This window comes from Vulpes lagopus, chromosome 21, assembly GCF_018345385.1.
Source record: "Vulpes lagopus strain Blue_001 chromosome 21, ASM1834538v1, whole genome shotgun sequence".
Taxonomy (NCBI): domain Eukaryota; kingdom Metazoa; phylum Chordata; class Mammalia; order Carnivora; family Canidae; genus Vulpes; species Vulpes lagopus.
In genome coordinates, this window is record NC_054844.1 from 44,460,647 (window position 1) to 44,488,136 (window position 27,490).

The window sequence follows — 27,490 nt, forward strand, 5'->3', positions numbered from 1 at the left end:
GCTCCCTCGGCCTCCTCGGCCTCCTCGGCCTCCTCGGAAGGGCAAGTGCCTGCCGCCGCTCTCCAGGCAGCGTGGGGTGGGCGTGAGGGCTCCAGGGGTGGGGTGGAGGCTGCTGAGGCCCGGGCGCAGCCTGTGTCTGCCCGGGCGGCTGCCTGCGAGCTTCCTGGTAGCTCGTTGGAGTCCAGGGGGTGGGGGCATGGCATGAATGGTTTTCCCTGGCTGTAATTAATTGTAATAATTTATGAGTACACGAGATCGGAGGGAAGAGATAGGTGAAGATGAAAGTTGGGTGCTGGGTGAGGGCCCGGGCTGGATTCTTGCCTGCCTGCATTGGTGCTTCGAGGGATGGCTGGGAGGGAGGGAGGGAGTGCGGTGAGCGGTGAGTGGTGAGGAAGAAGGCTGAGCAGGCCTCAGGGAGCAGAAGAGTCTCTGGGGACTGTGTTCCGAGTAAAGGAAGGGGGAGAGGGACAGAGAGAGGAAGGTAGAGGGAAGGGGAGAAGGAAGCAGGGAGAGGAGGAAGAAGAAGGAAGGAAGGGAGAGAGATGGCAAAACCAGTACAATCCTAATTAGGTTTAGTTTCAACTTCTCTGTGCATTCTCAGCTTTTCTCTTCGCTCTCCTCCTAGTTCTCTTTTCTCCTCTGCCTCTCTCTCTCTCTCTCTGTCTCTCTCTCTCTGTCTCTCTCCCAGTCTGGTGTTTAGTTTGCATGTTGGTTTGGGGGTAACAGGGTGATGCTTGCTGAGTGGCTGCAGCCTTTCTGGGGGATGACATGGCCAAGGCCTAAGGCAGCTGGTCAGGGATTAGCCCAGAGTGGGGTGTTCCCTGGCGGTGGTGGGACCCCAGGCGCAAGGGTAGGGGCCGGGGGTGTGCCACAGCCCGTTGGTCAGTTGCACTGCACCCCCCGAGCGCCTGCCCCAGCCCCGGCAGTTTTCATCCGCTAATCAGAAGCAGACACAAGCTGCTGGGTATGCCTCGGCCCGGCGCCCCCTTTCTCGGAAATCCCCCAATCTGGAAACTATTAAACTCAGACGGCTTGAAATATTGCGCTTTAATATCTCAGGCTGCCCATTCTGGCGAGGGGTGCAGGGTGTTGTTCTGAGTACTTGGGGAATACCACCGTAAAAGAAAATAACTGGGGATCCCAGTCCTTCTGGAGCTTCCTCCATCGCATGGCCTTACAGGATTGGCGAGGCACTTGGAGGGACCAGCCCCTTCCCCATCATTTGAATCTCCTACCCCCTCCTTCCATTCAGCAGGCCAATTTTGGGGGCTAGAGGAAGGCTGGAAGGCAGGAAAGTTTTGCTGGGATGATCTTTGAGGGGGACGGTCAAAAGTCGCAAACACTGGTTTTCCCAGTGGCTGAAGCACCCTCTCCTCTTGCCCACTGCAGAGACCTCCTCCCTGATTCCAGAAGCAGTTGTTTTCTTGGCCCTTTCGCAAGGTGCTTTGCCAGTAGTTTATTCTCTTTTCTCGGTCCTCACACACCCCACCCCCTTGGCCATTTTGCTCTCCTGGGACCCTGGCCTCAGTTCCACTCCAGGACCTGTTCCCCCCTGGGTCCTGACTGCCTCCTGACTGCAGGGACTCAGGCTTTTCTCCCAGCCCAGGCTCCGAGGCGGCGTTTCCGGGCTTCCACCCCGCCCCTGCTCCAAGGCCCTGTCGCCTCCCCTTGTCCATCAGCGCGGCCTGCTTCCTGCAGCCGCCAGCCCGCCCGCCCGCCCGCCCTAGCCGGCCCTGCTTGGGGCAGGAAGGAGGGCCGCAGGGCTCAGGGCTCCAAGGGCCCTGGCGAGAGCGTGGGATCCAGAACAGGCCCACCCGGCCCCAGCCCACTGTTCGGTTCCAGCTCAGCCTCCGGCCTGCAGGTCAGGATTGGATTCCATTTTTTATTTATTACAATTTGTGAACTAAAACCACAACACAGCACACATCCAGAGAAAGAAACGAAAGCTGGGGTGGGGTGGGGAGAGGGGCTAGCAAACGCCCTCCTGCCCTAATCTTCCCTCCCACCTCTCCTCTGCTCCTTTGTCAGAATCACAAAACCCTAAAGGTTGTTCCACTTGGGAAGGCAGCGGATAGGTACATTTCCGCAGCCCCGAAATGCCACTTTTATGGCGCTGTTTGTCTCCCTACGCTGGATTCTGAATGGGGCTGAACAAAACAGCAGCGCGGAGCTGGCTAGACGTCTGGGCTTAATTGTTTTATGGTTTAAATAAGGTGGACACTCTTTCCTTTGAAATCGGATTATAGGAATGTTTTGTCTATGGCCCACGGAGAACAGGACCTCACTGGCTGGGAGAGAGAGGTGGAGAGACAGAGAGAGAGAGAGAGAGAGAGTGCGTGAGCGAGAGAGAGGGAGAGAGAGAGGGATGGGCTACAAACCAGGGGGCCAACAGTCGGGAGAAGTCAGAGTCCCACCCCAAAGTCCTGCAGGCGGCGGCGGAATAGGCGGTGCGGAGCCAGCGGCAGGGTAAGAGGAGCGAGGAGTTTAGGGTGCGCGCTGGGCAGGAGGCCTGGGGAGCCTCGGGGCGTGCATCTGCTTGAGCGGAGGTGGTCCGAGCCCAGAAATGCGCCCGAGTAGGGGGCAGATCGCGGCAGCTCCTTGGCACAGCGTCTCTCGATGCGGGAAGGGAGGGTGACAAAAAAGAGAAAAGAGCGTGAAACCTTTGACAAGGCTTATCTGGAGACCTTGGGAAGCTAAAAGGACGGCGGTCCCCGGGGAGCTCCCTTCTGGGGACCCCCCCCCCCGTGGCGCGCCCGCTTGCAGACTCCTGCCTCTGACCTGCCTCCTTGGGGGCCAAGGCTGGGACCTGCTCGCCGGGCCGCGGGCCCTCGCGGGGCCGCGCTGCGTGGGGGCGAGCGGACGCGAGGTGGCGCTGTTGCTCAATGTTAGAGGCGGCGGCGGGCCCGGGCGGCCCGGCCGCGCTGACATCGGAGGCCGGCGCCCGCGAGCCGCCGAGAAGGCCCCGCGCCCGGCCCGGCCCGGCCCGCCTGCGAGCAAATCCACCCTCTCACCTGCGACGTGCAAACAAATCGCGCGTGGCGGCGGGACACGGGCCCCGGCTCGGGCTGCAGGCTCGAGGGGCTCGGGAGGGCGGGCGTCGAAACCGCCGCTGGCGAAGGCGATAAGGAAGGCGATAAGCGCCGAGCAGGCCGCGCGTGATTGACACAAAAAGGCAGGATGACCCGGACAGACGAACCGAAATCCGCGGTACCTAGGAGGGCGGGGCAGGCCCGGGGAGGCCGGGACGCCCCTGCGAGGGTGGCTGCTCGGGGTTCCTCCATCTCCAAGCTCCCGGAGCCGCATCAACCAGACACGTGGAAAAGAAAAAAAATAATCATAATCATAATCATGAAAAGGAGAATCAAATGAAAAGGAAAAAAAAAAAACAAGAAAAGGCAAGGGATACCCCTCCCAAAACAAATCAAAAAAAAAAAAAAAGGAGGGGGGGAAATCGAGTCCAGCCGGGGGATTCAGGACTGGTGGGCTCTCAGAGCAGACGGTGGTGGCGGCACACTCGGGACAGTCGCATTCCAAGACACAAAGGCCTGTAAGAATAGCTCTGTGGCAGGGTTTTCGCTGGACCATAAAATGTCGAGATATCCCCCCCACACACACCCTCTAAAAGATAAGGCGCAGGCCCCACAGCGGGTCTGGCCTGCCGAGCCTCCTCTTTCCAGGCAGGGAAGGGAAAATATTTATGACAGTCCCCAGTGACCCAGATGCTGGGAGCCCAGAGCCTATAGGGTTCAGCTTGGTACTCTGAGCAGAGGAGGATCAGAGAAGGCAGGGCTGGAAGCAAGGCTGGAGCCTGCTGTGCTGGTGGAGGAGGCCCCCCTCCCCCCCACATGCCCCCCCCCAGCTGTCCTGGACCCCAGGGAGGTCTGCAGCCCTGGCGCAGCCCTCCTCTGGCCCTCCCCTCCTGCTGCTCCAGGGCCAGAGTTCTGGACGTTGCAGAGTTTGGGCAGTCCCTAAGTCAGGTGGAGGTGGGTTCCTCCAAATTCAAGGGATCCTGGAAGTGTCTTTTGCTGAGGCACCCTTGAATCTCCTTTGTGAATTTGACTGACAGGGGCCATTTTCCCAGAGATTATTTAGATGATATAGGGACTGGGCACGGGCGGGGGCAGGGGGGTGGTGGTGTTCTACACCATACTTTCCTGCCCTGCCATTCCTTCATCCATCCCCAGAGCTGGGCTCCGGATGGGGAAGGAAAGATCTGGTTTTCTAACAGCCTCCTTCCTCATCCAACCCTGGAAGCCCAGGATGTGGAAAGAAAATAGGCAATTTTTCGTGATGCAAAAAGCTAAAGACGCAGGCGTGTCCGTCAGGTATTATTTCCCTGCGTGCCTGGGTGCACGGCGCCCTGAGGGGAGAGGGGTGCTTCCAGGCATGCATGACAGCTGGGGGAGCCTGCATGCGACGCCGTGTCAGGGTGGAAGTAGCCCATCCAGGACGTGTGTATCCTGAATGTGCCCCACTACTGCCCTGTGTGTGACGGCCTCAGCCACCGTGGAAGGGGAGGACTGGAAAAAATCATTCTCTAATTCCTCTTTCTCATTCGTATGCACACAGCACACGTAGTATTCACAGCTCTCTCACTTTCTCCTTTTTCCCTCTGTCTGTGTTAAGCCCCACGTAACCGTGCACACTTATGGCCAGAGAAGGGTGTTGATGGACTGAGGTTCTTTTATCCGTTAGAATTACCTTGAATTCACCTAGTCTCTCGGGGATGGGCGAGGAACCCCCTAGAGAAACTGTGGGTAAATATTTAAAGAGTGTCTGTTGACAGTTCCCGTCCACATCCCGGCCTGGGCAGCCTGCCTGGGGAAGCAGGGGGTGCGGCGAGCCAAGGGGCCCCTCCAGGCCCAGCTGGCATTTCCTATGGGGTTAGAGTACGCGGGGACGGTAAGAGGCCTGCTGCGGATAGGAATAGTCTCCCGAGAGGGAGCAGCCGGGATCAGCCCAGCCAGAGGCCAGGGACCCGCCAGCTGCCCTGTCCTCTGTCCCCATCAACTGCTTTGCTGTCAGCACCCCTGGCCAAGCTTGGAGGCAGGAGCCGGTGTGTGAAGGGGCGTGTGAGCGCCCCCACCTCCGCCCGCCTCCTCTGCCCACAGCAGGCGGGCACCGAGTCTTGGGGTGGGGGCAGGAGGGGCAGGAGGGGCAGGAGGCCCGGAGGGCTGCAGGGGGGGCTGCTGTGCTGCTGCGCTCGCCCCTTGGGAGTCCCAGACTTGAGGACCCCCTGGGGAGCCCATCTCGGGCACACCCGGCGGCGGGGGAGGGTCTCGTACCTGTTGAGGTAACCTGAGTTGACCCGCGGGCTCAGGTGTCTGGGTCCGAGGGAAGGAGAGGCGGGAGGGGGCTGGGGAGAGGCACCTTGGGCTGTGAGCGCGCACCTTGGAGAGGCCGCCCCCGCCCGAGCCCGGGCTGGCTCCCCCCACACCACACCCCCGCCCTCCGCCCTCCCCTCCCCTTCCTCGCGGTCCCCCAGCCCTGAACCCCTCAAGCCCCGCCGGCTCTGCCTCTCCCTCTCCCTCTCCCTCTCCCTCTCGCCCTCGCGCTCGCGCTCGCTCTCCCTCCTCTCCCTCTCCCTCTCCCTCTCTCTCCCTCTCGCCTGTCTTCATGTCGTGGATTGATGAACGCGAATCGCGTGTAAGCGCCGCCGCCGCCGGAGCCGGAGGGACTCGCCCGGGCTGCTAGAGCGAGGCGCCCAGTGCGGGAGCGCGAGCTGCACGCCGAGCCCGAGCCCGGAGCGCAGCGCGGCCCGCGGAGCCCAGCCCGGTGCGGGGCGCGGAGGGCGCGGGGCGCGGGGCGCGGGGCGCGGGGCGGGCGCGGGCCGCAGGGGAGGGGCGGCGGGTTCATGTGCCCAGCATGAGCTCCTACTTCGTCAACCCCCTGTTCTCCAAGTACAAAGGCGGCGAGTCCCTGGAGCCGGCCTACTACGACTGCCGCTTCCCGCAGGGCGTGGGCCGCAGCCCCGCGCTCGTGTACGGGCCCGGCGGCTCGGCGCCCGGCTTCCAGCACGCGTCGCACCACGTCCAGGACTTCTTCCACCACGGCGCCTCGGGCATCTCCAGCCCGGGCTACCAGCAGAACCCGTGCTCGCTGAGCTGCCACGGAGACGCCTCCAAATTCTATGGCTACGAGGCGCTCCCCAGACAGTCCCTTTATGGGGCCCAGCAAGAGGCGAGCGTGGTGCAATATCCCGACTGTAAATCCTCCGCCAACACTAACAGTAGCGAAGGACAAGGCCACTTAAATCAAAACTCGTCTCCCAGCCTCATGTTTCCATGGATGAGACCCCACGGTGAGAAGCCTTTTCTCTTTCCCCCTCGGTCGCCCGCGCTCCGGGGTCTTCCCCCCCTCCCTCGCCTCCTTTCTTGTCTGCCCTCGTCCTCTCCCCTCCTGGCTTTGGGGTCTCTCCGGCCCCACCCCCGGCCCGAGTGGGTTTCTGGAGGTGGGGAGGGTCAGCCGGGGGTGGGGCTCGGGGCTCGCCTGGGGTCCGCGGGCGGGCGCCGGGGTGAAGGTGGTGGCCGGGTGCAAAGGCTTTCCCGTCCTGATCCTGCCCTCCACCTCCCACCTCCCACCTCCCACCTCCCACCTCCCACCTCCGGGCCGGCTGTCTGTCTGCCTGTCTGCCTCTCCGTCCCGCCTCTGGCCACCTCTGAGGTCGGAGTTGGGGAGGCGGCTGGCCAGGGGCCCGAGCACCCTGAGGCTATCAGCCTCTGGAGCAAAGCAGCCTCTCCACAAGGCAGAAAGCCTCAGTCCCCACAACAGTGGCCAGGCTGTCTTGGGGACAAGGGGCACCTCTGTTTCCCTCCCCTACCTGGACCACAGGGTGACAGGACCCCCAAGGACAGGTGCCCCGGCTCTCTGGGGGTACCCACCGCCCCCTCGCAGACAGCTAGCCTCAAGGCCACCACCCCAACTTTGCTTTACTTCCCGCAGTTGGAGAGAAGACAGGGAGCCAGGGAGGAGAGAAGAGAGGGCAGGGGGGGAGAGGGGCCATGCAGATTAGAGGGCTCAGGGGTCCAGAGGACCCAAGCCGAGCTGTCCCCAGTCAAAGGTTTGTGGGCTTTGCCTGACACCTTCGGAGTGGCTCAGGCCATGAGCCCCTCCGGGGGTGGCCCCTCCTGGCCCAATTTCGAAGTAAAAGGGGAAGCGAGAAAGCGACAAGTTCCAGCGGGGATGGCCCGTGATTTATTTGCTGGTCTCCAGTTAGCAATCAGGCCAAGCAGTGATACATTCCAGGAGATCAATTATTTTTCTTCCTGGCAAGGCACTAGGCAGGCAGATCGAGGAGGGGGCAGTGAGCAGAGCCCCTCTTCTTCACCCCCAGACCTTTTTCCTTTCTTTTGGAAACAGACTCTGTCCCCAGCCCTGCTCACCAAATGCCACTCTGCACTTGTAAACAAAGCTGCAAGGGCCAGTTTCCTGAGACTGCAGGCCTGGGGTGGGTGGGAGACTCTGCAGTGCTCCCCCGGGCCCCTGCCATCCCCCGGTTTTCTGATAGACCCCAGTCCCTGCCCCCACCCCCACCCCACCTCCCAAGGTGAAGCTAAACCAAAACAAGCCCCCAAACTTTCCTGCCCTTGCCTGCTTCCTTGCTCCTGCCCTGTCTTCAGGAGGGAGGGAGGGGGAACTGGGGAGACCATGGAGGGGAGGAAAACTTTAGGGGAGAAAGAGTGTCAGGGGAAAGCCAAGCCCCCTCCCAGACATAACCAGATTGGGGTTCTATTCTGTCCAGCTCCGGGGCGGCGCAGCGGAAGGCAAACTTACAGCCGGTATCAGACCTTGGAACTAGAAAAGGAGTTTCTCTTTAATCCTTATTTGACACGAAAGCGCCGGATTGAAGTCTCTCATGCCCTGGGACTGACTGAGAGACAAGTGAAGATCTGGTTCCAGAACCGAAGGATGAAGTGGAAAAAGGAGAACAACAAGGATAAACTGCCCGGAGCCCGAGATGAAGAGAAGGTGGAGGAAGAAGGAAACGAGGAAGAGGAGAAAGAAGAGGAGGAAAAGGAAGAAAACAAGGACTAAGCAAAAAAAGAGAGATGCCCCCCCCCCTCCCTTAGCAACTCCCTTGAAGTTTCGTTTTATGGTAGCGGATAAATTGAGAAGTTTACGACTGTCATTTGCTTTTATAGAGAATAGAATGACACTCACAACTCTAACTACCTGTCAGATACTTGCAGCTCTGGTTTTATTACCTTTGGACTTCCCTCGATCTTTATTTGTTTGGGGGCTGGAGGGGGGGGAGACCGAGACACAGCGAAAAGTTCGGACTCTGTCTCAGTCCTTGCCCCAACACACACACTTGTCCCTACCCCCACCCTTCGGAGTCCTGCCTGGATTTTAAGGTCTGAGACCTGGCCTCTTCGCCCCTCTCTCACCCCTTTCTTGCCACACTCCCACCTCCCTGCTTCTCTGGTATTTATTTTAGAGGGGAGCCCTCTCAAAATGCGGAAGAAGACTTGTGGCTTTGTTTTTATGCTAGGATTAGTGTATTAGATTTCCTTCTTTGCAAAAGAAAGAAAAGTGAGGGAAGGCAGGCGAGGAAAGGGAGATGTTGAAAGAAATTTTTTCAAAATGATAGCAAGGAATATCCCTTCTCCCTCTCTGGGGCTCCCCCACTTAGAAAGACTCCCCCCCCCTTGACTTTCTCTAGAAACCTGATGGAAACCTGAAGGAGATGCAGGTCTCTCCCCTCCCCCTCTCCCCACAGGGTAGATAGGAGCCTGCAGTCGCCGCTGAAATCCTACCTAGACATCCCATGGTCACTCGGGCCCATGCCTTCCTCCCTTTCGCTGTCTGATTTCTGTTGTTGGGCCCAGCTTCCTCTGAGCTGTACTAGTATTAGCGCTCAGAAATCACCATAATCATGAATACGAATGATAATAATAATAATAATAATAATACTGATAATAAATCTTTAACATACTACCTAAAGGGAACCTGCAATAATCTTGAAAAAATAAAAAAGAAATTTTAAAAAATCCTAATATGCAAGAAAAAAAAGAGAAAAAATTAAAATTCAAAAAAAAAAAAGAGAGAAACCTCCAACGTATTTTATCACTACCTATAGGAAGAAATCCTGCTTTGAGAGTATTCGTAATGCGGTTTTGTTGTTGTTTGTTGCTGCTTATTTCACTAAGAAAAACCCAACAACTGAGACTGCCTAGCCCGCCGGTCCTGTGCGCTTTTATTGTGCTTCTAACCCCAGTAGAGTAGAACTAAATTGCACTGAATGTATAGTTAACTCTGTCTTGAATTCTCTGTTTATGCAATGTGCTCGAAAGAAAAAAAAAACGTTAAAATATATCTATAATAATAATTTTTGGTCATTCGTCTTTATGTCCAGCTATGAATGTAGATTTTGTGTCCCGGCAGCCCTGTTCCTGGTCCAAGTACTTTGTATTGTATACGTGAGTCATAATAAAAAAAAAAAAAAGGAGAAAAAAATATTTGAGGCTGGAATGACTTGCTTTTTCTCCAAAGCCCCCCTCCCACCCCCAAGCCTCTACCCCTCCTTCCCTCCTTATCCCCTTTCCCCAGCACTGTGGAGAAGGTCTCCACCACTGATCTGACTTTGAGGTGGGGAACTCACGTGGAGAGGCGCCTAGGAGTTGAGAGGGCAGGCCTGGGGAGGAAGGGAGGGAGGGAGGGAGGGCAGGTGAAAGGTGGGGGAGGTGTAGAGGGGGAGGAGGAAGGGCAGCAGGCTCCCGTGTGCTCTTGGGAGAACCTTGGCTCCAAACAAAATGGGCAAAAGGAGTGTCTAGATGCCAGGATCCCAGTGGGAAGAAAGCGTCTCCCCACTTGCTCACCTTCCTCTTCCTTGGCCTTGGGCTGGGCCCAGACAAAGAATCTGCCCCCACGTCCCTCCCACAGTCAGGCCTCTTTCTTCCAGGGGCTGAGGATGAGGCAGTGGGGTTCTTTCTGAGCTCCACAGTCCCTCACGGTCAACCCTGGGCACCCAGCACCCAGCATGCAGCACCCAGCACTAGAACAGTGACCAGGGTGGGAGGAAGGTGAGGCTCAAGGCAGCCTGGAGGACTTGGCTGGGGAAGACGGCCAAGGGTGGGGGGCGAGGGAGCTGGAGCCTGGGGGAAAGGAAAGGGGAAGGTGAGTGAGTTGGTACACCAAGCAGCCTGGGGCCATGTTCTGAAATTCAGATTCCGTCAGCACAGAGCCATCACTGTCACCCAGGCCGCCAGCATCTACTCCAGCCTCTGTTCTGGCTGTTTCAAGCCGGCTCCCGGCTTCACCTTGGCAATTGGGCAGTCTGCCCTGCCCTGGTAGTGTGGGCCATTGGCCTGGGGGCGAGGACGATGGGCCTGCTCAGTGGCGGGCCCTCCATCCCAGCCACAGCAGGGTGAAGAGAGTCTTCATTGGACTCCTCAAATAAGGGGTTGAAGCCTCAGGGACTCAGGGGGCAAAGGGGTCTCTCACTCCTCCCTGGAGGGTCCTAGCCAGAGAAATCTGTTTATGTCAGTGAGATTCTGGTCAAATAATCCCAAATTCCAGAGATACAAGTCATCTGACTCAGTCAGGAGAAGGGGGAAAGGGAAGGAGATGGGATCTTCTGGTCCATAAAACCAGATTCCCCAAAGACTGAAATATTTTTGAGGCCAGATCTCTTTTTCTCTCTCTCTATCTCTCCCTCTCCCTCTGATCAGTGATTTTCCCAGACTTAGACCCAGGCTGACTCTTTATTTTGTGTAATTTCACCTGCATCTGGGTCCCTGGCTCCCTCAAAAAGTGGTCATGAATACAGGGTTGGGTCAGGCATCCTTGATGGGGGACTCCTGCGGCCGGCTGGAGAGAGGCTGCCGATTTCCGAGCTTAGGCTGCAGGCAGCCGGGAACAGCTTTGAACAGCTCTGGGGGTGGGGTGGGGGAATCTTTGGAAACCTGGGGTCCCTGCTGCCAGCCTTTGCGCCAGCCAGGTGACCCCGTTTGCTGCAGGAGGCACGGGCTACCCGCCGGGGAGGCCCGAAGAGAGCATTTGGCTCCGACCTCAGGCCTTCCCACGGGCATCCCTGCCAGACTCCGAGGGTCGGCCGCGGCCGTTTCATTTTTTATTGTGGAATTATGATTGCTATTAATAAACATCGCTGGCCCCGCCGTAGCCAAGTTGCTTGAACCCTATGCTAAGTGGCTCCGCAGGATCTCGCCGAATTTCCCCCACAGCCAGCGCCCCATTCATCCCTGGCCCTGCTCAGCAATGCCCGTGGCCCCGAGCCCGGCGTCGGAGGGCGGGGTGCGTCTGGCGCCCGGCATCGCTAGAGATGCGAAGCCTCGGGTGGGCCAGACCCGGAGAGCTCCCGCCGCCCCTTCCAGCGGCACCCGCTCCCCCACCCCTTCTGCCCACCGCCTCTTTTTTCTCGTTTGGAGAGAAAAGGAGGTAAAACCCGTTTTATGGGGGAACTTAATTGCGAGCGGGATGCGCTCTCTTTAGAAACGCGTCCTCCCAAATGCTCCCGCCGTCCCATTACCGGAATGGGGACCATTCGGCTGCAGCAGATAGGACTTTCTCCCATTCTTTACTTTTTTATTAGCCAATCAAAGTGGCTTCCGAAAGCTATTTGTGATTTGTGAAAAATAGTATCTTTCAAAATGCTGAGTTGAAGCATCTCGCTCATTTCGCCTTGAATTTATTATTCTAATCTCAACCGTAGAGACGGGATAATGCAGCTATTAAGTTGGGGGGCAAATTCGTTTCTCTGGATTTTTTTTTTTCTAATTCTCGGCATTTTATCTCCCTCCCCACTTCATTGCAGAGGCCAAGGGAGGTGCGGGCCTGCAGGGGACCTGGGGATGGGGGAGGTAGTGAGTGCTCTGAAGGGCTTTGTGGGGGACCCTAGGATGGGAGAGCGGACTGGCCTCCCCCAGCCTCATCTTCCCCAGATGGGATGCCCCACAGGCTGCCTGCCGGCCGCAGAAAGTTACCTCGCCCCAATTAGACCGAACTCGGGACAGGTTGTGCCACAGACGATCAGTAAAATTTCCGGTGAGCAGCCCGCAGCGCTGTCCCATTCTCCCAGCGGCCCATTGTGAGAAGCTGGGCCAGAGCTCCCTTGTCGTAATTTTTAACTACCTGTTATAAAATTTATGGGTGGGTTTGTAAAAGAAACTAGGTCTCTGCATCCGGCTGAGGGAACTGCTTCCCTTACTGAGGGAGGAAGTTTGGGGAGGGGATGAGGGACCCCCTATTGGTTGGGGTGGGGCACCCAGCCCTGGAAGTCCCCTTGCCAGCTCCGTGCGGGATTCAGGGGAGAGCTTTGGGCCTTCAGATCTCGGGCTGGTGGGGAGTGTTGGCTGCGACTCGGCTGGGCTGCGACTCGTTGTTGGCAAATAGTCTCTATGGGGGGGGGGATTTATTCTGGGTTTCCCCACATTGAACTCATCGCCAAAATCAGGGGTCTGGAGAAAGGTGGGGGATATCTCTGGTGCTGGGAATTTAGCACAGAAGGCGGAATTAGGGGAAGGATAAGTTTCTTTGTGGGGGGGGGGGCTCTCCAAGGTGCGTCCCGGTTAGCCAGGCAGCAGAATTTTCCTGCAAACGGCAGGCGGGTGCGGGTCACCTGCCAAGACAGAAAAGGCTTCAAAGCACCTTGCACCCAAAGTAGGAACCAGGATCCTGGGCCTTGGTTTTATCTGTGATTCTAGACAGATTGGGAGGAACTGCCCTCTGAAGCGAGGGGCGAGGAGACCTGACGCTGGGGATGGTCCTGCGGAGGGGGCAATGGTCCTTTTCTCGGAGAAGGGGGCGTGGGGGTGATGGGCACTTTGGGGGGTGGAGGCTGCCCGCTGCCCTCACCCCTGCCGGCCTGCGCGGCTGCCCAGGGCGCGTCCCAGCCCCGCGGCTGCAGACTCGGCCCGCGGCCGGCTACGGGGCCTCCAGCGGCGCGGCCCTCCGGATCCCGCGGGGCGGAGTGGGGGGCAGAGTGGGGGCCGCCGGGGCTCCCCGCGGGGGCGGACGTGGCTCCCCTGCAAGGAAGCAGGCGGGAGGAGGGAGCGCGCCCCTCCTGCGCCCCTGCGCCCGGCGCAGAGCCCGGGCTCCCCGCATCCCACCCTGATACCCCACTTATTAGGGGAAATATTTGGGATTCGGCGCGGCGGAGGGAGGCGGGCGGCCGCGCGGGAGGCCAGAGCCCGCCCGCGTCCCCGGGCCCCCGCGCCCTTCCCGCGCGAGCCGGCGGCCGGGCCGTGGCGGCGGCGGCGGGCGCGGGGCGCGGGGCGCGGGGCGCGGGGGGCGCGGGCGGGGCGGGGGCTCCCTCTCCCGGAGAATTGGGTAAACATGGCGACCGGCGCCCATTTGCACACGCTACACAAATGCATCGCATTCCCGGTTGTTTGCAGAAAATTTACAGCTGAGTAATAAAAGTTTACGATCGACTCACAAGTTGGATTGGCCACAAGAAGTCATGTGGATTCCATCCATGAACGTGAACTTTTTATTGTGGTTTGTCCGTTCCGAGCGCTCCGCAGAGCAGTCCTCCCCGTAAGAGCCTAACCATTGCCAGGGAAACCTGCGCGGCCGCTCCCTCCATCACCGTATTATTTTATTTTTTATTAATCTGATTAATAATTATTTTCTCCCCGCATTTAATTTTTTTCCCCTCCCAGGTGGAGTTGCCGGAAGCTGGGGGCACCTGGGGAGGGGGCTGGGGGCAGGGGCAGGGCAGGGGCTGGGGGGCCTCTCTCCCTCCCCACGCCCGGGCCCCCCGGGGGCAGGAGGCTGCGGGAGCAGGAGCGGAGCCGCGAGCTGCAGAGCCTCCGCCCCTCCCCTCTCCCGGCCTCTCCCTCCTGCCCCCTTCTTGCAACTCCCCTTAATTTTATTTGGCTTTTCCATCATTGGGACTATTCTCTCTCCTTTTTTTTTTTAAATTTTTAAATTTATATAAAGTGCCTATGTATGTGTGGAGCTGAGACTGGCTCGGCAGCGGCACAGAATGAGGGAAGACGAGACAGAGAGTGGGAGAGAGAGAGAGAGGCAGAGAGAGAGGGAGAGGGAGAGTGACAGCGGCGCCCGGTAAGTGTTTCCTTATTGGTTCAAATATGTAACTAATGGTCCGTAGCTGGGTGGCGGTTTCGAGATAAGGACAGCAGCGGCTCGTCTCGGTTAGAGGAGAGGGGGGCTGGCGGGAGGGGGAAGTGCGGGTGGGGTGGGTGGGGGCCGGGCTGCCAGCGGTGTCCTGGTGTCACCGCGCGCCCTGGCTGGGGTCGGGGCTCCAGGCCGGGGTCTAGGGCGCCGACCCGCTGCGTGGTGCCCACCCCGTCCTTACCTAGGAGGGATCCGCGGCCTCCCGGCTATGGGAGCTAAGGGGACCGGGACGGAGGGGCCCGGAAGCTCAGGCTGCAGGGCCGGAGCGAGCACTGTAGGCCGCAACCATGCCCCCCAGCAGAGCCGGCCCCCCCAGCCCCAAACAAACTTCGCGCGGCCCCCGCCGGGCCCGCGGCCCCCGCCCTCGCGGAGAGCGCGGCGGCCGAGCTCACACATGCGCAGTGCGGGCCCGGAGCGGGCGGCGGCGCAGGAAGAGCGCGCGGCTCGGCGGGCGGCGGGGCCTGTTAATTGGCAATTAGGGGGGAGGCCGTTGGCTGGTGCGCGTCAGCGGAGGAGGGTGCGCCCGCCCGCCCCCGCCCCCGCCCCCGCCCCCCCGGAGCGGGCGGAAAGCTGGGAGGCGGCCTGCACCGGGCGGGGCGGGGGCGCGGGGCTCCAAAGCCATCTTGTGCTGCGAGCCGGGGCCGACGCGCCTTCTCCGCCCGCGCAGCGCCCCCCACCCAGCCGGGGCACCGGGCGGGACGGGGACGGGGCCGGGGCCGGGGACGGGCCTGGGCAGGCCCCGCTGGCTGCGGGCAGGCCCGGGCCTCGCGGGTGAGCCGGGGCAGGGAGCACCCAGGCGCGCCTGGCCCGTGGGGCGGGGACGGCAGAACGGGGCGGCCCGGAGGGTCCCGGGCGCTCGGGATCCTCCTGATAATTGGTGCTAATGGCGAGCTGCACGGTCTTAACCCGACACACATGGTTTCATAACACAGTGGCTTAATTTCTTCCAAATGTACGTGGCCCTGGATGTGCAGCCGCGTGACACGACCCCGCCCTGCTCCTGGCCCGGGTCCGAGGCCGCCCCCCGCGCGGGTGAGCTTCCGCTCGCAAAGGGCGCCGCACGCGCGACCGCTTCCACGCCCGGGCGGACACGCCCCGAGCCGGGGGCGGGGGGCGCGCAGGGGCGCGGGCCGGGCGCTGCCCCCGCCGCGGTCCCCCGGGCGGCCGCGCTCCTCCGCCGAGCGGCGTGGGGGAGGGGAGCGCTCCTCGATTTCCTGTTTCAACCCTGACCCGTCGCCCCGGGGGTCGGCGCTGGGAGAGGGAACCTGTTTTTATCAAATTCTCGAAAACGCGATCCGACTGCATTCGAATCAAAGCCCTCGGGTCCGGGGGACGGGGACTCTCCCCTCCCCTCCCCCGCAGCCCCTTCCCTCCTCCCCTGCCCCCCCAAAAGTCCCGTCTCGCATCCGACATAAAGGCCTCCGAGGTATTCTCTCGGGGGAAGAAATGGCATTTTCTCTCCCCCTTCCACTCCCCCCCACGAGGACTTGTGTGTCGGCAGAGGCGTCTGCCGAGGGGCTAATTTCGTTCCTTGTTTACGATCGAGAAAAGCGCTTGGCTTTCCCCAAATGGGCCCAGCCGCCTGCTCGGCTGCCGCGCGCTCCGCCGCTCCGCGCCCAGGCCGGCAGCCACGCGGCCCCGGGGGCCCCGCGCAGGGCAGGGGGCGGGCGGGGGCCCGAGGAGGCCCCCACCCCACGCGGAGGCCTGGACGTGGGAGCCTCTCTCCTGGCGTAGTGTGGGAACCGCCGACCGGTGAGGCCTCTATTTCTCTCTTTCGCCTGTATTTTGTCTGCCCCCCACCCCCCACCCCTGCAGATGGCCGGCCCGACTGGGTGGGGGGGCCACGAGCCTCCTTTGTTCACACCCCCCCCTCTCTCGGGAAAACAGTTGGGAAGGCCACTCAGGACAGTGGGGATTCACCTGGGATAGTAGAGGGGCCCCCTCCCTTTGGAGGGGTGGGCCTGGCTAAGGCTGGGGTATTGATCTGGGCCCACAGGCAGCTAAAGAGACCCGCTGCCAGATTTCAGGGTGCTAGGGTTCATGGGTGACGGGTTAACGGCATCATCCTGAGGTGTCCTTGCATAATATTTTTCTCAATTGATTTTCTGTCCCTTCCTGGCTAGGGTCCTGCGGTCCCCCATGTCCTTCACCCCCCAGATCCTCCTCACGAGGCAGAGGGACGCAGAGAAAGCCTGGCAGCAGTTTTCTAGTCCGGCCAGGGGAGAAATCCAGCCCCGAACGCCAGCCCCTTCCTTCCCTCCTTACTTTCGATTTTCTTTTCCTTCCTTCTCCCCCACTCTGGTGCTCACACGGGAGCACAAGAGAGGCCACCAGTGGCACCGGCCAGCCTCCTCGTAGGCCAGGTTCCCTGTAAACGTGGTCCTTAGTGCAGGAAAGCCCTGGCGTGAGTATCTAATAATAGCCAGGGCCGCCGAGAATAGAATCTGGCTGGGGGACTCTGCACGCCCAGGACTAACGCTGGCCAGAAGCACTGAATCTGTGGGTCACGTTCTGGCGACGCTCCCTGGAGCCCAGGGCCCCTGGCGTTCCCCCTCGGAGTCCACTCTTTGGGCACCTCAGGCCTGTCCCTTGAAGGCTTTGTCAGCCCTGCCACGGGCTGCAGTCCACGCGCCAGTTCCTAAGCGAAGGGAAACCGGGCAGAGCAGACCCTTTCTCTCCTGGTCTGACAGTTGTGATCCCTACAAAGAATGCACCCTTGTTTGGAGAAGGCGGCCTGGTTGGGTTGGCTGTTGTGTTCCAAAACCAGGCTTCGTAGCTTTATACACTTATTACGTCCGGGCTCAAATGTACAGACTCCGACTTGTGCGTGAATATATACAGACTCATATTTCCTCGGTGGTTAATTGTACAGCACCATGCTTGTCCTCGCTCAAACACCGTTTTATGTGCATGCAAAATTTTGTTAGTTGGGATTGGGCTCAGGGAGGCACTGGGTGCACCCAGCAGACCCTCTCTGGGCACGCTCTTCTGGAAACGTGTGTGTGCACGCGTGTGTGTGCTGGAATCGGAGTATGCGGGTTGCAGGAACCAACGGATGCCACGAAGGCTTTCTGGGACCTTCTTGCCTTCACTGTCCAAGCAGCTGGGCTGGGGCAATAGTGAATCCCTTCTGCTTTCTCTCCACCCACCCCCCAACCCAAACCCCAAACTTCCCCAGCTCAGAGGCTGTTTACCAGGGAGCCCTGTGGTGTTGCCAGTGAGTTTTGTGGGGAACTCTGTGGGTGAGGTGGGTCTCTGCGCAGTTCTGGGCGGCTGGCTAGGCCCTGGCGCTCTAACGAACGTGGCTGGGACAGTGAAGGGGATCTGAGGGGTCAGGAAGGTGGCCTCTGGGCCGAGGCCGAGACAGCCGCTTGGAGAGGCCGGTGCAGAAGGCGAGACAGAAGGGGCAGGGGTGCGGAGAAGGTCTGGCTCCCGCTCGGCACCCCAGGTTCGCCTGCGTGGCTGTGGGGGCCGCTGAGGGGCCCTCTAGGTGCCCCCAGAGGCCCGGATCTGGGGACTGGAGGCGCCTGTTTCAGTTGTCCCTCGTCGCAAGCGGCCGGGGAGGAGGCTGCGGCCGGGTGGCTGCGGGGCGGCCGGGCTCCAGCCTCCCCCCGGGCCTCTCCCGCCGCCGGTGGGGCGCAGGGCCCGGTACCGTCGGAGCAGAGCGGTGAGGGGACGCGGGCCGGGCCGCCAGGTCGCTCCAGGCCCCTTCCACCTCGGCCGGCCCGGCCTGGGGGCGGCCTCGCGGGGTGCTGGGGTGAGCTCGCCCCGGGCGGTGCCCTCGGCGGCCCGCGGCCTCGGGCTCGGTGGCGGCCGCCCCTGTTTATTGTGTCTGTGGGTTGTTTACTTGTTTTGTCTGCTGCCACCCTGCGTCGGAAACCCGCCAAACCAGCAAACACCCAGGAGAACAAAGTGCGGCGCTGCCCGGCTCCCTCCCCTTCCCGGCACCCTGCTCCGCCGGCGCCCCCGCCCTCGCTCTCCCTGCCCGGGGAGGAAGCGCCAGCTCCTGGAACAGGGCAGCTGTTTATAGGGGTGGGGAATTATGGGGACACCATAAACCTCCGGGTGTCCCGGTGCTGGAGAGCCTCCGAGCCGCCTTCCCCTCGCCCGCCCGGGCTTTTCTTCCTTCCCCCTGGCAACTGCCTGGCCGAGGGGGCCACGGTGGAAGCCGAGGCCCCCTCGCCCCAACTCCTCCACGCCTTTCTGCAGGAGTTTTCTCTGAGACACAGGTTGTTGGGTTTTAAATCAGGGTAATGGTGGCAGATTCATAAAACTAGATAAAGCATGTCGTTCCCCCCCGCACCCTCCCTTCTCCTCGGCCCCCCAAAATAGCAGTGAATTTAAGCAAATCCTACAAAATTAAATTGCCCCTTCGCTAAAGATCCTATAAATCTCCAGGCCCGCCAGGTGTAGAGTCGGAGAGGCCGCTGTTCGCCTCTAATTTTGCTCCCGGCTATCAAATCTAAAAGAGTATCATCGAAGTAAGTAATATTCTCGTTTCTGAAATTAATTCCCCCCTCCCCATCTCTCTCTCTCTCTTTTCACCAGCGCAGATTAAATGGTTCTCTCAGATCCCCAAACAATAAAGGATAAAATTATTTATAGGGAAATGAGGACGATGTTTCACTGTTGGCTTATTGTTCCAGAGCATAATAACATTTTATTTGCAAGTGGGAGAACTTAGGCCAGGGGGGGATAATGGGGGAAAGGAAAAGAAGTGCGGAGTGGCAGGGCACCCCCCCCCCACAGAACTCCTCCTGTATATAACTTCTATGACATTTACAATTTCCTCATGACAACTCACTGTGACGTCATAAATGCTGTGCTCCTGAATTTTACAATTCTCATAAACCTCCAAAGTGGGTCCAAGCAGTGCTTATGTGGAGGGCCGTAAGAAAAGCCAGGAAGTTGGGGGTCCTTTGGTCCCATTCTGGGGGCCAGAAATATTCTAAATACTATTCTCGTCCTTCATTTTTCCTCCTTGGCCAACCAGGGCCACTTGCTTCTCCTCCCTGAAATGTCACTCAGCATCTGAGTTCCCTCCCCATTCCCAGTGGGGATGCGGTACCGCGTGTCCGAAGGCTCTCTGGCATGCCCTCTCTTCCTTGGGACAGAGATGGGGTGCGTGGGGGCCAGGCCCCCCAAAGCCAGAAAAGACTTCTTCCAAAGGGAGCCCAGAGGCACTCAGGGCTGAGTGGGATGGTTCAGAGACGCTTGGGGTCTGCTTTACTTTTCAAGCTCCGGTGAGTGAAGTGAATTGAGAAGCTAAACAACTGCCATGGTGGGAGTCTGTGTCTGCTGAGGGTAGCAGCCCCAAGTGGAGTGGTGGTAAAGAAAGGTCAGGCGGAAGTCTGGAAAGAGAGAGAAGGAGGAGAGAAAATATGACGTGAGTTAGCAGAGCCTCTCCACGTACCTTCCTTCTCTGTTTAATTGCACATAAAGCAGAAGCAGCTTGGGCAGCCTCGCAACCCCTTAGCTCAAAAGAGAATTTGCCAGCCCAGGCCTCAGAGGTGTTTGGGGCAGTTAGTTCTCAGGCGCCTGATGTGCCCCATCTGGCCTCATCCCCCTTCGCCCCTCCCTGCTGACCCCCAACTCCTTTCAGCTGGCCAGCCTGGGCCTTGTCCCCGGAATATCAGCACCCCCAAATGGGATGCATTTCCGGGTTGGATGTGTCAGATTTCACCTTTCTGCAAGCGCCTCCAAGCCTGAACTTTGAGACGAGGAGAAACATTCTGTTTTGGAATGCAGTGTGTGTGGGGAGGCATCCTCCACCCTTCCCGTGAGAAGCTGGAGGTGAGCTATGCTTTGGTGTCCCCAAGCACACCCAGTTCCCCGCATTCAGGTTCTCTGGCGGACTTGGAGACTCTCCTTGCACTCCTTTAACTCCGGATTCTATGGAGATCAAAGGAACTCCTACACAAATCACTGGGCATTTGGAGTAGGATTTATTTTTTTAATTTTTTAAGTTAAAAAGGTGTCTGCTCGTAAGCCAGTCGGGCCACCCGAGCAACAGCTCTAGAACAGCAAAGCCTTAACCAAACAGTGCGACTGTAAGGTGAGCTGAACAATTATTGAAACTGGGCTTTCTCTGCAAGAGGGATTTCAGCCCCTGCCCAGTGGCGCAAAGGGTGCTGGTCGGGCAACCGCCCTTCCCCTGCTCTCAAAATCAAGAATTGGCAGGGGTGAGTCAGGCGGCTGCCGTGGCTTCCAGGCAGCCAAGCGCCCAGGCCGAGAGCCCCGAGTCCTGCGGCTCCGGCTCCGGTGTCCAGGTCCTTGAGCAGCCTCCGGAGGCGCCGAGCTGTGGTTGGTGGCGCCGGCAGGCAGGAGTAGAGTGTGTGTATCTGTGTGCAAGGCTGGGTGAGTCACAGACATCTGCGCAGAGTTGGGGGATCTAGGGAAAGAGAGAAGACTAGCAAAACACCCACTAGCCAGGACCTCTGGCAAAGACTGTCCCCCAGCAAAAATTCCAGATCTCCTCCTCCTCGCTGCAGATCCCCTTCCTCAAGAAAGTTCTATGTTTGCCAGGGCAGGGTGGAGAGGAAAGGCAGGCAAGGTGAGGCCTGCCCACGAACCCCTTCCCAGCCAGAGTCCAGGCACACCCACCCGCTCCCCTGTTCAGAGCTACGCAGGCCCCCAGCCCCTGCCCTGGAGCAGGTTAAGGCTGGGGTAGGAGCGCTTGACTCATTCAGCGAGACCTTCGAGTCCGCAGCCTCCAAAGCACCCCTTAGCCTTGGGGACTCCAGGCCAGTGACTGCCCCCCAAGCAGGCCCTTGGCGCCTGCAGCAAGTTCCACTCCTGTAATTAGCGCTCATGAGAAGCATGTGTTTGGGGCTGAGGAGATGGGGGGACTGGAGCAGCGAGCGGCAACTTTCCCCCTTTATTCCTCTTCTGTGTTTTTTGAATTCTGTTTTCGAATCCACTAATTACAGCTCCGAAAGCGAAAATCTGCTCTGCCGCCAAACCCCCTCGGAATGCCTGATTCCGGAGGCCCAAGGGGCAGAGCAACTCGGAGACCTGCGGGCCTGATGGGGGTGTTCTCTGATTGCTCTAGGCTTGTTTTATAGAAACAAAGAACAAGTCCCCCCCCTTCCCAGAACTTGTGCATATTTACAGAGCTCAACTGCAGTTTTAATAAAACATCTGTTCTTGCTTCTGCTGATGAGTTTCCATAATTGTTTTCAGACAAATTTAACAGGAAAATATAAATATATTTAGAAAAACCCAAGTCCCAGCTATCCCCCCATAGACAGCCGTTCTTTCGCCAAAAAGATAAAATTAACATAAAATGAGAAAAGGAAAATATAATCCAATGGAGGGAAGATCGGGTTCATCTGACCTGCTCTCCCCCCTTGGAGCGAATCCTTCCAGCAAATTTCAGCTGCATAATTAAAGACCAGACTGAAAGAAGGAGGCTCCTTTTCTCAGGATGGAAGGTGATGGGGGAAGAGTATGTTGGGAATTAATTTTGCCGAAAATCTTTAAGCAGTGGGGGAATTTATTTGTATTTCTGCTTCCTCTTCTCTCCCCCTTCCAGCATTTCTGCCTCTTTCCCCCAGCAGCTGGTTTCTGTTCATTATAAATCGGCGAGACCTTTCAGTCTCTGCCCTCTGTTTAGGGACGTAATAAAACACTTAACTTTCCGGGGCTGAGACTTACATTCTGCTCCTCAGGTCGCCCACCCCCGCGCCCACTACTTTTAGGCCCCAAAGGAGACTATCCCCAACTTTGGGGGCCCCTTGCCCCTCCAGACTTTGTTTAGGAGGGGCTCAAGGAAACCCAGGCATCCTTGCTGGGGAGCTGCAGCACATGCTTCCCCAGAAGCCCCTTCTTTCTCCCAGGGTCCTTCCTTCCCCCACCCCCCACGAAAGAGATTTTAAAAATACATAGAAAATCAACACTCACTGAAAGTGAAACCTCATTAAGACATCCTATCTTCCATCATTCAATTTGTTGTACATTGCAACAATTTAATATCTTGAAGGAAATATCACTGACATGATTTATCCCTCTAGCAATCTCTCTGAAATGGGGGGGGGGGGATGGAGGGAATTTACTCTCTCTTCCGGCCTGCTCTACGTGTTACTCTGCTACCCTTAGGGCAGAGAAGAGGCTGGGGACTCAGAGCGGCTACTTGTGTCCAGGGTCCAGGGGTGCGCCGACCTGTTTCTCAGCTCAGCCCCCTGGGTCTCGCCCCCCTCCCCCCTAGTTCTTTCTCGCTCTACCTCTTGCCCTCCAGGGGGCCTGGAGCCCCAGCCAGCTGTTGAAAGCCTCTGTCCAGGCATGCCATGAATTCGAAGACAGCTGGATTCTAGAGCAAAAAGCAAGTCACGCTGGTGTCTGTGTTTATGTACCTGCCATGTCACCCCCAAACGAGACAACTCCTCTCAAAATTTCTTTCTTAACTTGGAACCCTCCTCTACCCTTTCACTTTTACCTCCTTGAGCAGAAGAAAGTATGGTCCAAAGAGGGGGAGCCTTGATAAGTACAGGGGTCTTTCCCCCACCCTCTTAAATACCAACAATTTCCCCTCCTTTCTGAAGGATTGGGGCTGCACTTTTAAAAGCCAACACAAATTGTCCGGCAGGAAGGCTCTTCAGTCCCCTAACGAGGTTCATGTCTTAGCTAACATGTTGTCTCCACCAGCTCCTACACACTGTCTGCTTTTGGGTTCGAAACTTTATTTTTCCCCCCTAGCGACACTCCAGGGAAACCTTAACGTTACAGAAGATGAATAAACGAGTTTTTTCCCAGCGTAGTCCCGTTTATGGCTTTATTGCTACCCATTGATTACTCCGCTTTGTTACACAGAAGGAAAAGATCATAAAATCCGGCGACATCCGGGTTCTTGTTATAGCCACCCCCCCCCCAAAATGGTGAAGAGAAAATATGAGCTTGCCCTGCTCCCGTCGCCAGCCCCACCGCCCCCTTTGTCAACTCAGAGCATTCTCAGCCTATGTCACGATATCAAATTAAGTTTGGGTTAATCAGGAGAAAAACCCCATCTGCACACCTTCCGCTGCTTCAGTCCGCCCACTGCGGCTCCCTCAGAGCCTCGAACTCAGCTGCCTTTTCCTACCCTTCTCTTCCTTTTTCTCAGCCCCAAGGTGGAGAGAAAATGGGGGGTAGGGGCTGCTGGGAGGCCCGGCTGCACCAGGTGAGGCTGGCCCTGGAACCAGAGCTCCCCAGGAGCCCCTTGCTCGACTCTCCCCAGCCCCAGGGCTCAGGTCCAGGGGTGCCTCCCTTGGCTGGGGGCTCCTGCCTCGGGCAACTGCCCCTCAGAGCCCCACCAGCTTCCCTCTCTGCCTGGATCCTGTGTGAATCACCCCACCAGCCCTCGCTGGCTCCAAATCATAAATTCTCACCAACATAAACAGGAGTTGATGTGTCTAGAAAGACTCTCAGAGTTCTTTCTTCTTCCTTCCTTTCTTCCTTTCTCTCTCTGTCTCCCACCTTTTACTTCTTTCTCTCTCTTTCCTATTGTATTTTTATACGTGTTCCCTTTTTGGCAGAAATGCTGCAAGGGTTTCCCCCAAAAAGGGTGCTCTGAGGGGCAGAAGGGAGCTAAGTGGAAGAGGGAGCAAATACATGGCCCCTCTGCCCCCTTCAGCTCTGCCACTGTACCCTGAGGTCTCCTCCTTCCCCCTTCAGACCTGCTTGCTCCCCACATCCCCCCTGACACCTCAGACTGTCAGCCACGCTCTCCTTCCTCTGAGCACCACGTTTTGTGCAGTTTCTGTGTACTTTTGATTTTTTTTTAAATTATTGGGGGGGAAAATACTGGTCTAGTGATGAGAACTCACTCCATGGAGGGTCAAGCTAGGATTTCCTGTAGGATTTCTGGGGATTTCCCCCGAGCTGGGAAGGGGCTCTTCCCAAGGAGAAACCAGGACATAATTTCAGAAGGGGTGGGGGAGATAGAAAAGATGAAATCAGATTGGAAATAGAGGGATTTCTCCAGACCTGGCTCTGGCCACAGCACAGCAAAGTTAGCTGGGACTGGGAGATTTCCCAGCAGTGCAGCTCCTCTTCCCCGGGCCCCAAGGCCCTGCTGATGCCTGCTCACCGTCCTTCACCTCCAGATCAGTTCCCTCACATATATGTTTTTTAAAAAGAAATCCAAGTCTTACTTTCAAAGCACACACTTAGTCTCAACTAGGGAATCAACAGAAGCAGAAGCGATTTTTTTCCCCCTTCTTGACATCTGGCTTGCGATTGGCTGGAAGGGGGTCAGCTGACTTTGTCATTTTGTCTGTCCTGGATTGGAGCCGTCCCTATAACCATCTAGTTCCGAGTACAAACTGGAGACAGAAATAAATATTAAAGAAATCATAGCCCGACCAGGTAAAGGCAAAGGGATGAATTCCTACTTCACTAACCCTTCCTTATCCTGCCACCTCGCCGGGGGCCAGGACGTCCTCCCCAACGTCGCCCTCAATTCCACCGCCTATGATCCAGTGAGGCATTTCTCGACCTATGGAGCAGCCGTTGCCCAGAACCGGATCTACTCGACTCCCTTTTATTCGCCACAGGAGAATGTCGTGTTCAGTTCCAGCCGGGGGCCGTATGACTATGGATCTAATTCCTTTTACCAGGAGAAAGACATGCTCTCAAACTGCAGACAAAACACCTTAGGACATAACACACAGACCTCAATCGCTCAGGATTTTAGTTCTGAGCAGGGCAGGACTGCGCCCCAGGACCAGAAAGCCAGTATCCAGATTTACCCCTGGATGCAGCGAATGAATTCGCACAGTGGTGAGTTTTACAGCTCCGAGATATAAATTAAATAAACTGAACTGGCTTTATGACCGGCTTCCCTAGAAGAACGGGCGGAGAGAGTTTTTTATGGCCCCATAAAAACAATCACGCTCGTCTCCTCGCCGACGCCGAGACAGGGCCCCCTCTTCTGCCCCTCTGCTCGCCTCCTGCTCGCTGGCTCGCTGGTCGCTGGCTCGCTGGCAGGGGCCTGGCCCCCCGGGCCCTGGCGGATTGGAGGGCTCCCAGGCAGGCCGAGGGGGCAGGGACGGGGCAGGGGGCAGGGGGGCCGGGGCGGGGTGGGGGAGCCCCCCCAAGTCAGGCTGAGGAGCAGGGAGGGGGCAGAGAAGTGGGGAGAAGTTTGCAGGGAGCTGGGGCGCTGGGAGGTGGGGGCGCCCAGCTGTGGAGCAGTGGGGCCCTCATTCCCCACTGTTGGGGGTTTTCCCAAACCCAGTTTTCAGACCTCCAGCTCTGTGCCTGGTTCTCGCGCCCCCTCCTCCCTCCCTGCCTCCCCGCCTCCCCTTTCTCTGGGACACTCACCACCAGCTAGGGGGGCTGGATGGAGTTGGGCCCCGGCTGTGCCCCCAGTGGGGGTGGGGCAGGGCGAGAGGGCGAAGGCTGGAGCCCGCCGGCAGCGCTGGCCACGCGGGCGGGTCAGGACCTCGCCAGGCCCGGCCGCCCACGGAGCACGCCTTGCTGACGGTTCTCAGTGTGTTCTGTGCCCGGGTCTCTAGGGGTCGGCTACGGAGCGGACCGGAGGCGCGGCCGCCAGATCTACTCGCGCTACCAGACGCTGGAGCTGGAGAAGGAGTTTCACTTCAACCGCTACCTGACGCGGCGCCGGCGCATCGAGATCGCCAACGCGCTCTGCCTCACCGAGCGCCAGATCAAGATCTGGTTCCAGAACCGCCGCATGAAGTGGAAAAAGGAGTCCAACCTCACGTCCACGCTCTCGGGGGGCGGCGGAGGGGCCGCGGCCGACAGCCTGGGCGGGAAAGAGGAGAAGCGGGAAGAGACAGAAGAGGAGAAGCAGAAAGAGTGACCAGGACTGTCCCCGCCGCCCCCTCTCCCTCCTTCTCCCCTGCAACCCCGCCAACTCCCTGCTAATCACACACTCTGTATTTATCACTGGCACAATTGATGTGTTTGGGGTCCCTAAGACAAAATTAGGGACTCAGATATGGACCTGGAAGTCAACTCTGGCCCCCCTCCCTCACCGCACAAACTCTGTGACCACGCGCCTCCTCCTCCTCCTCCTCCTCCTCCTCCTCCTTGCTCCCTCGCTAGCTCGTTCTCGGCTCGTCTGCAGGCCCCTTCCCCCCGCCCAGGCCTTGGGGGCTCTCCCTGAACCTCGCTTCACACTCCACGGATGACCCTCCAAACGAGGACTCGGCCCCCCACCCCCGCCCCTGCGCGGAGAGCAGCTCCCGGGCCAAGGCCTCCGCGCTCCCGGGCCTCAGGGCCCGGCCTGGCAGCCGCGAAGGCCGGGAGGCCCAAGGAGGGCGCGTCGTGGCCCCGCAGCAACCCCCAGGGCCTCCCCGCAGCCCCTGCCCGGCCCCTCTGCCCCAGCAAGTGCCCGGCCCAGGCAAATTGTATTTAAGGAATCCTGGGGGGGTCATTATGGCATATTACAAACTGTGACCGTTTCTGTGTGAATATTTTTAGCTGTATTTGTGGTCTCTGTATTTATATTTATGTTTAGCACCGTTCCGTGTTCCAAGCCCATCCTCAAAGGGGGAAAACAAAACAAAAAAAAACAAAACAAAACAAAAAAAAAAAAAGAGGGAAAATCACAAAAAGGGAGGAAAAAAAAAAAAGTGAATGACGTTTGTTTAGCCGGTAGGAGAAAAAAAGAAATAAATTCAAAAAAAAAAAAATCCCCTCGTGTTACCCTCCTGTATAAATCCGACCTCTGGATCCGTTCTCGAATATTTAATAAAACTGATATTATTTTTAAAAGTGGATATCGGGGATTTCTGTTAATTCGCTCGTGCGCCGGCCCGGGGCGAAAGTTGGAGCAGGCTCCGCGTCCGCCGCCGCCTGCAAGCCCCCAGCCCCCTGCGCTGCCTCTCCCGGGAGGCGGCGGGGGCGCAGGGGCGCAGGGGCGCAGGGGCGCAGGGGCGCAGGCCGGGCCTCCCGGGCTCGGGGACGCGCTGGGGGGCTTCCCGGCGGAGCAGCGCACTCGCCCCGCAAAACAGGCCGCAAAGGATCTCGCTGGGGGTGGGGGAGGCCTGGGCTGCTCGCCTGGGTCTGCAGCCCGGCACAGGCCTGCCTTCCTGCCGGGGTGGCCTGGGGTCCTGGCCGGGTGAGCCCCGCGCCCCCGGGGCCAGGAGGGAAGCCCGCGCCAGGCCGACTTGCGAGCCGCGGCGGGGGCGGCGGGAGCCGAGGGCCGGGAAGAGCGCGGCTCCGAGCCCTTCGGCGCAGCCCGAGCGTCGCGGGGACATCTCGGGAGGGAAAGCCTGGAAACAGCCTGCGCTGGGGCGCCTGGCAGGCCTGGGACAAAATCCCTCCTTCCCAGGGCCCGGCCCGGGTCGGGCCCCTCGCTCCTGCGCCTCCCCGGCCTCCCTGGCCTCCCGGGCCGGCGGCGGGGGCGCAGCCCGACCCCGACCCTCGCCCGGCTCGGGCCTGGTCTGCT

At 58.8% G+C, this 27,490-nt stretch overlaps 3 protein-coding genes across 12 annotated transcripts in view; all 3 read left to right on the forward strand.

Annotated features, from left to right (window-relative positions):
• HOXC4 (homeobox C4) overlaps positions 1 to 27,490 on the forward strand; it is a 59,218-nt gene that overhangs the window by 8,708 nt on the left and 23,020 nt on the right. For 2 of the 4 annotated variants that reach the window (XM_041736755.1, XM_041736756.1), the window contains exon 1: positions 13,903 to 14,028. The exons of 1 other annotated variant lie outside the window; for it this stretch is intronic. The gene's annotated coding sequence lies outside the window, so the exon portion shown is untranslated. Of the gene's footprint in view, positions 1 to 13,902; positions 14,029 to 15,743; positions 15,853 to 27,490 lie in introns of those variants that run through there. One more of the 4 variants, XM_041736757.1, reaches the window with a different exon arrangement.
• HOXC6 (homeobox C6) lies at positions 46 to 26,814 on the forward strand. 7 transcript variants are annotated; one of them, XM_041736749.1, is made up of 4 exons: positions 13,914 to 14,028; positions 18,499 to 18,581; positions 24,510 to 24,855; positions 25,590 to 26,814. In XM_041736749.1, exons 3-4 carry the CDS (start codon positions 24,702 to 24,704, stop codon positions 25,895 to 25,897), a joined length of 462 nt encoding a protein of 153 aa, XP_041592683.1. In that variant the 5' UTR covers positions 13,914 to 14,028; positions 18,499 to 18,581; positions 24,510 to 24,701; the 3' UTR covers positions 25,898 to 26,814. The 7 variants fall into 7 exon arrangements, with proteins under 7 accessions (XP_041592680.1, XP_041592682.1, XP_041592683.1 ...); XM_041736748.1 differs by lacking the exon at positions 18,499 to 18,581 and having other exon boundaries at positions 13,903 to 14,028; XM_041736750.1 differs by lacking the exons at positions 13,914 to 14,028; positions 18,499 to 18,581 and adding an exon at positions 15,714 to 15,852.
• HOXC8 (homeobox C8) lies at positions 3,557 to 9,455 on the forward strand. Its single transcript, XM_041736760.1, has 2 exons — positions 3,557 to 6,301; positions 7,742 to 9,455. Exons 1-2 carry the CDS (start codon positions 5,866 to 5,868, stop codon positions 8,032 to 8,034), a joined length of 729 nt encoding a protein of 242 aa, XP_041592694.1. The 5' UTR covers positions 3,557 to 5,865; the 3' UTR covers positions 8,035 to 9,455.

What these genes read in the sequence shown, in the direction of transcription:
- HOXC6 (XM_041736746.1), top strand. Translation starts at nt 1,307, where the DNA reads ATGATCTTTGAGGGGGACGGTCAAAAGTCGCAAACACTGGTTTTCCCA. An exon ending in GCTCAGCCTCCGGCCTGCAG is followed by an intron (nt 1,862 to 24,509) that starts GTCAGGATTGGA and finishes GCCGGGGGCCAG; the next exon opens with GACGTCCTCCCCAACGTCGC.
- HOXC8 (XM_041736760.1), top strand. Translation starts at nt 5,866, where the DNA reads ATGAGCTCCTACTTCGTCAACCCCCTGTTCTCCAAGTACAAAGGCGGC. An exon ending in TCCATGGATGAGACCCCACG is followed by an intron (nt 6,302 to 7,741) that starts GTGAGAAGCCTT and finishes TATTCTGTCCAG; the next exon opens with CTCCGGGGCGGCGCAGCGGA.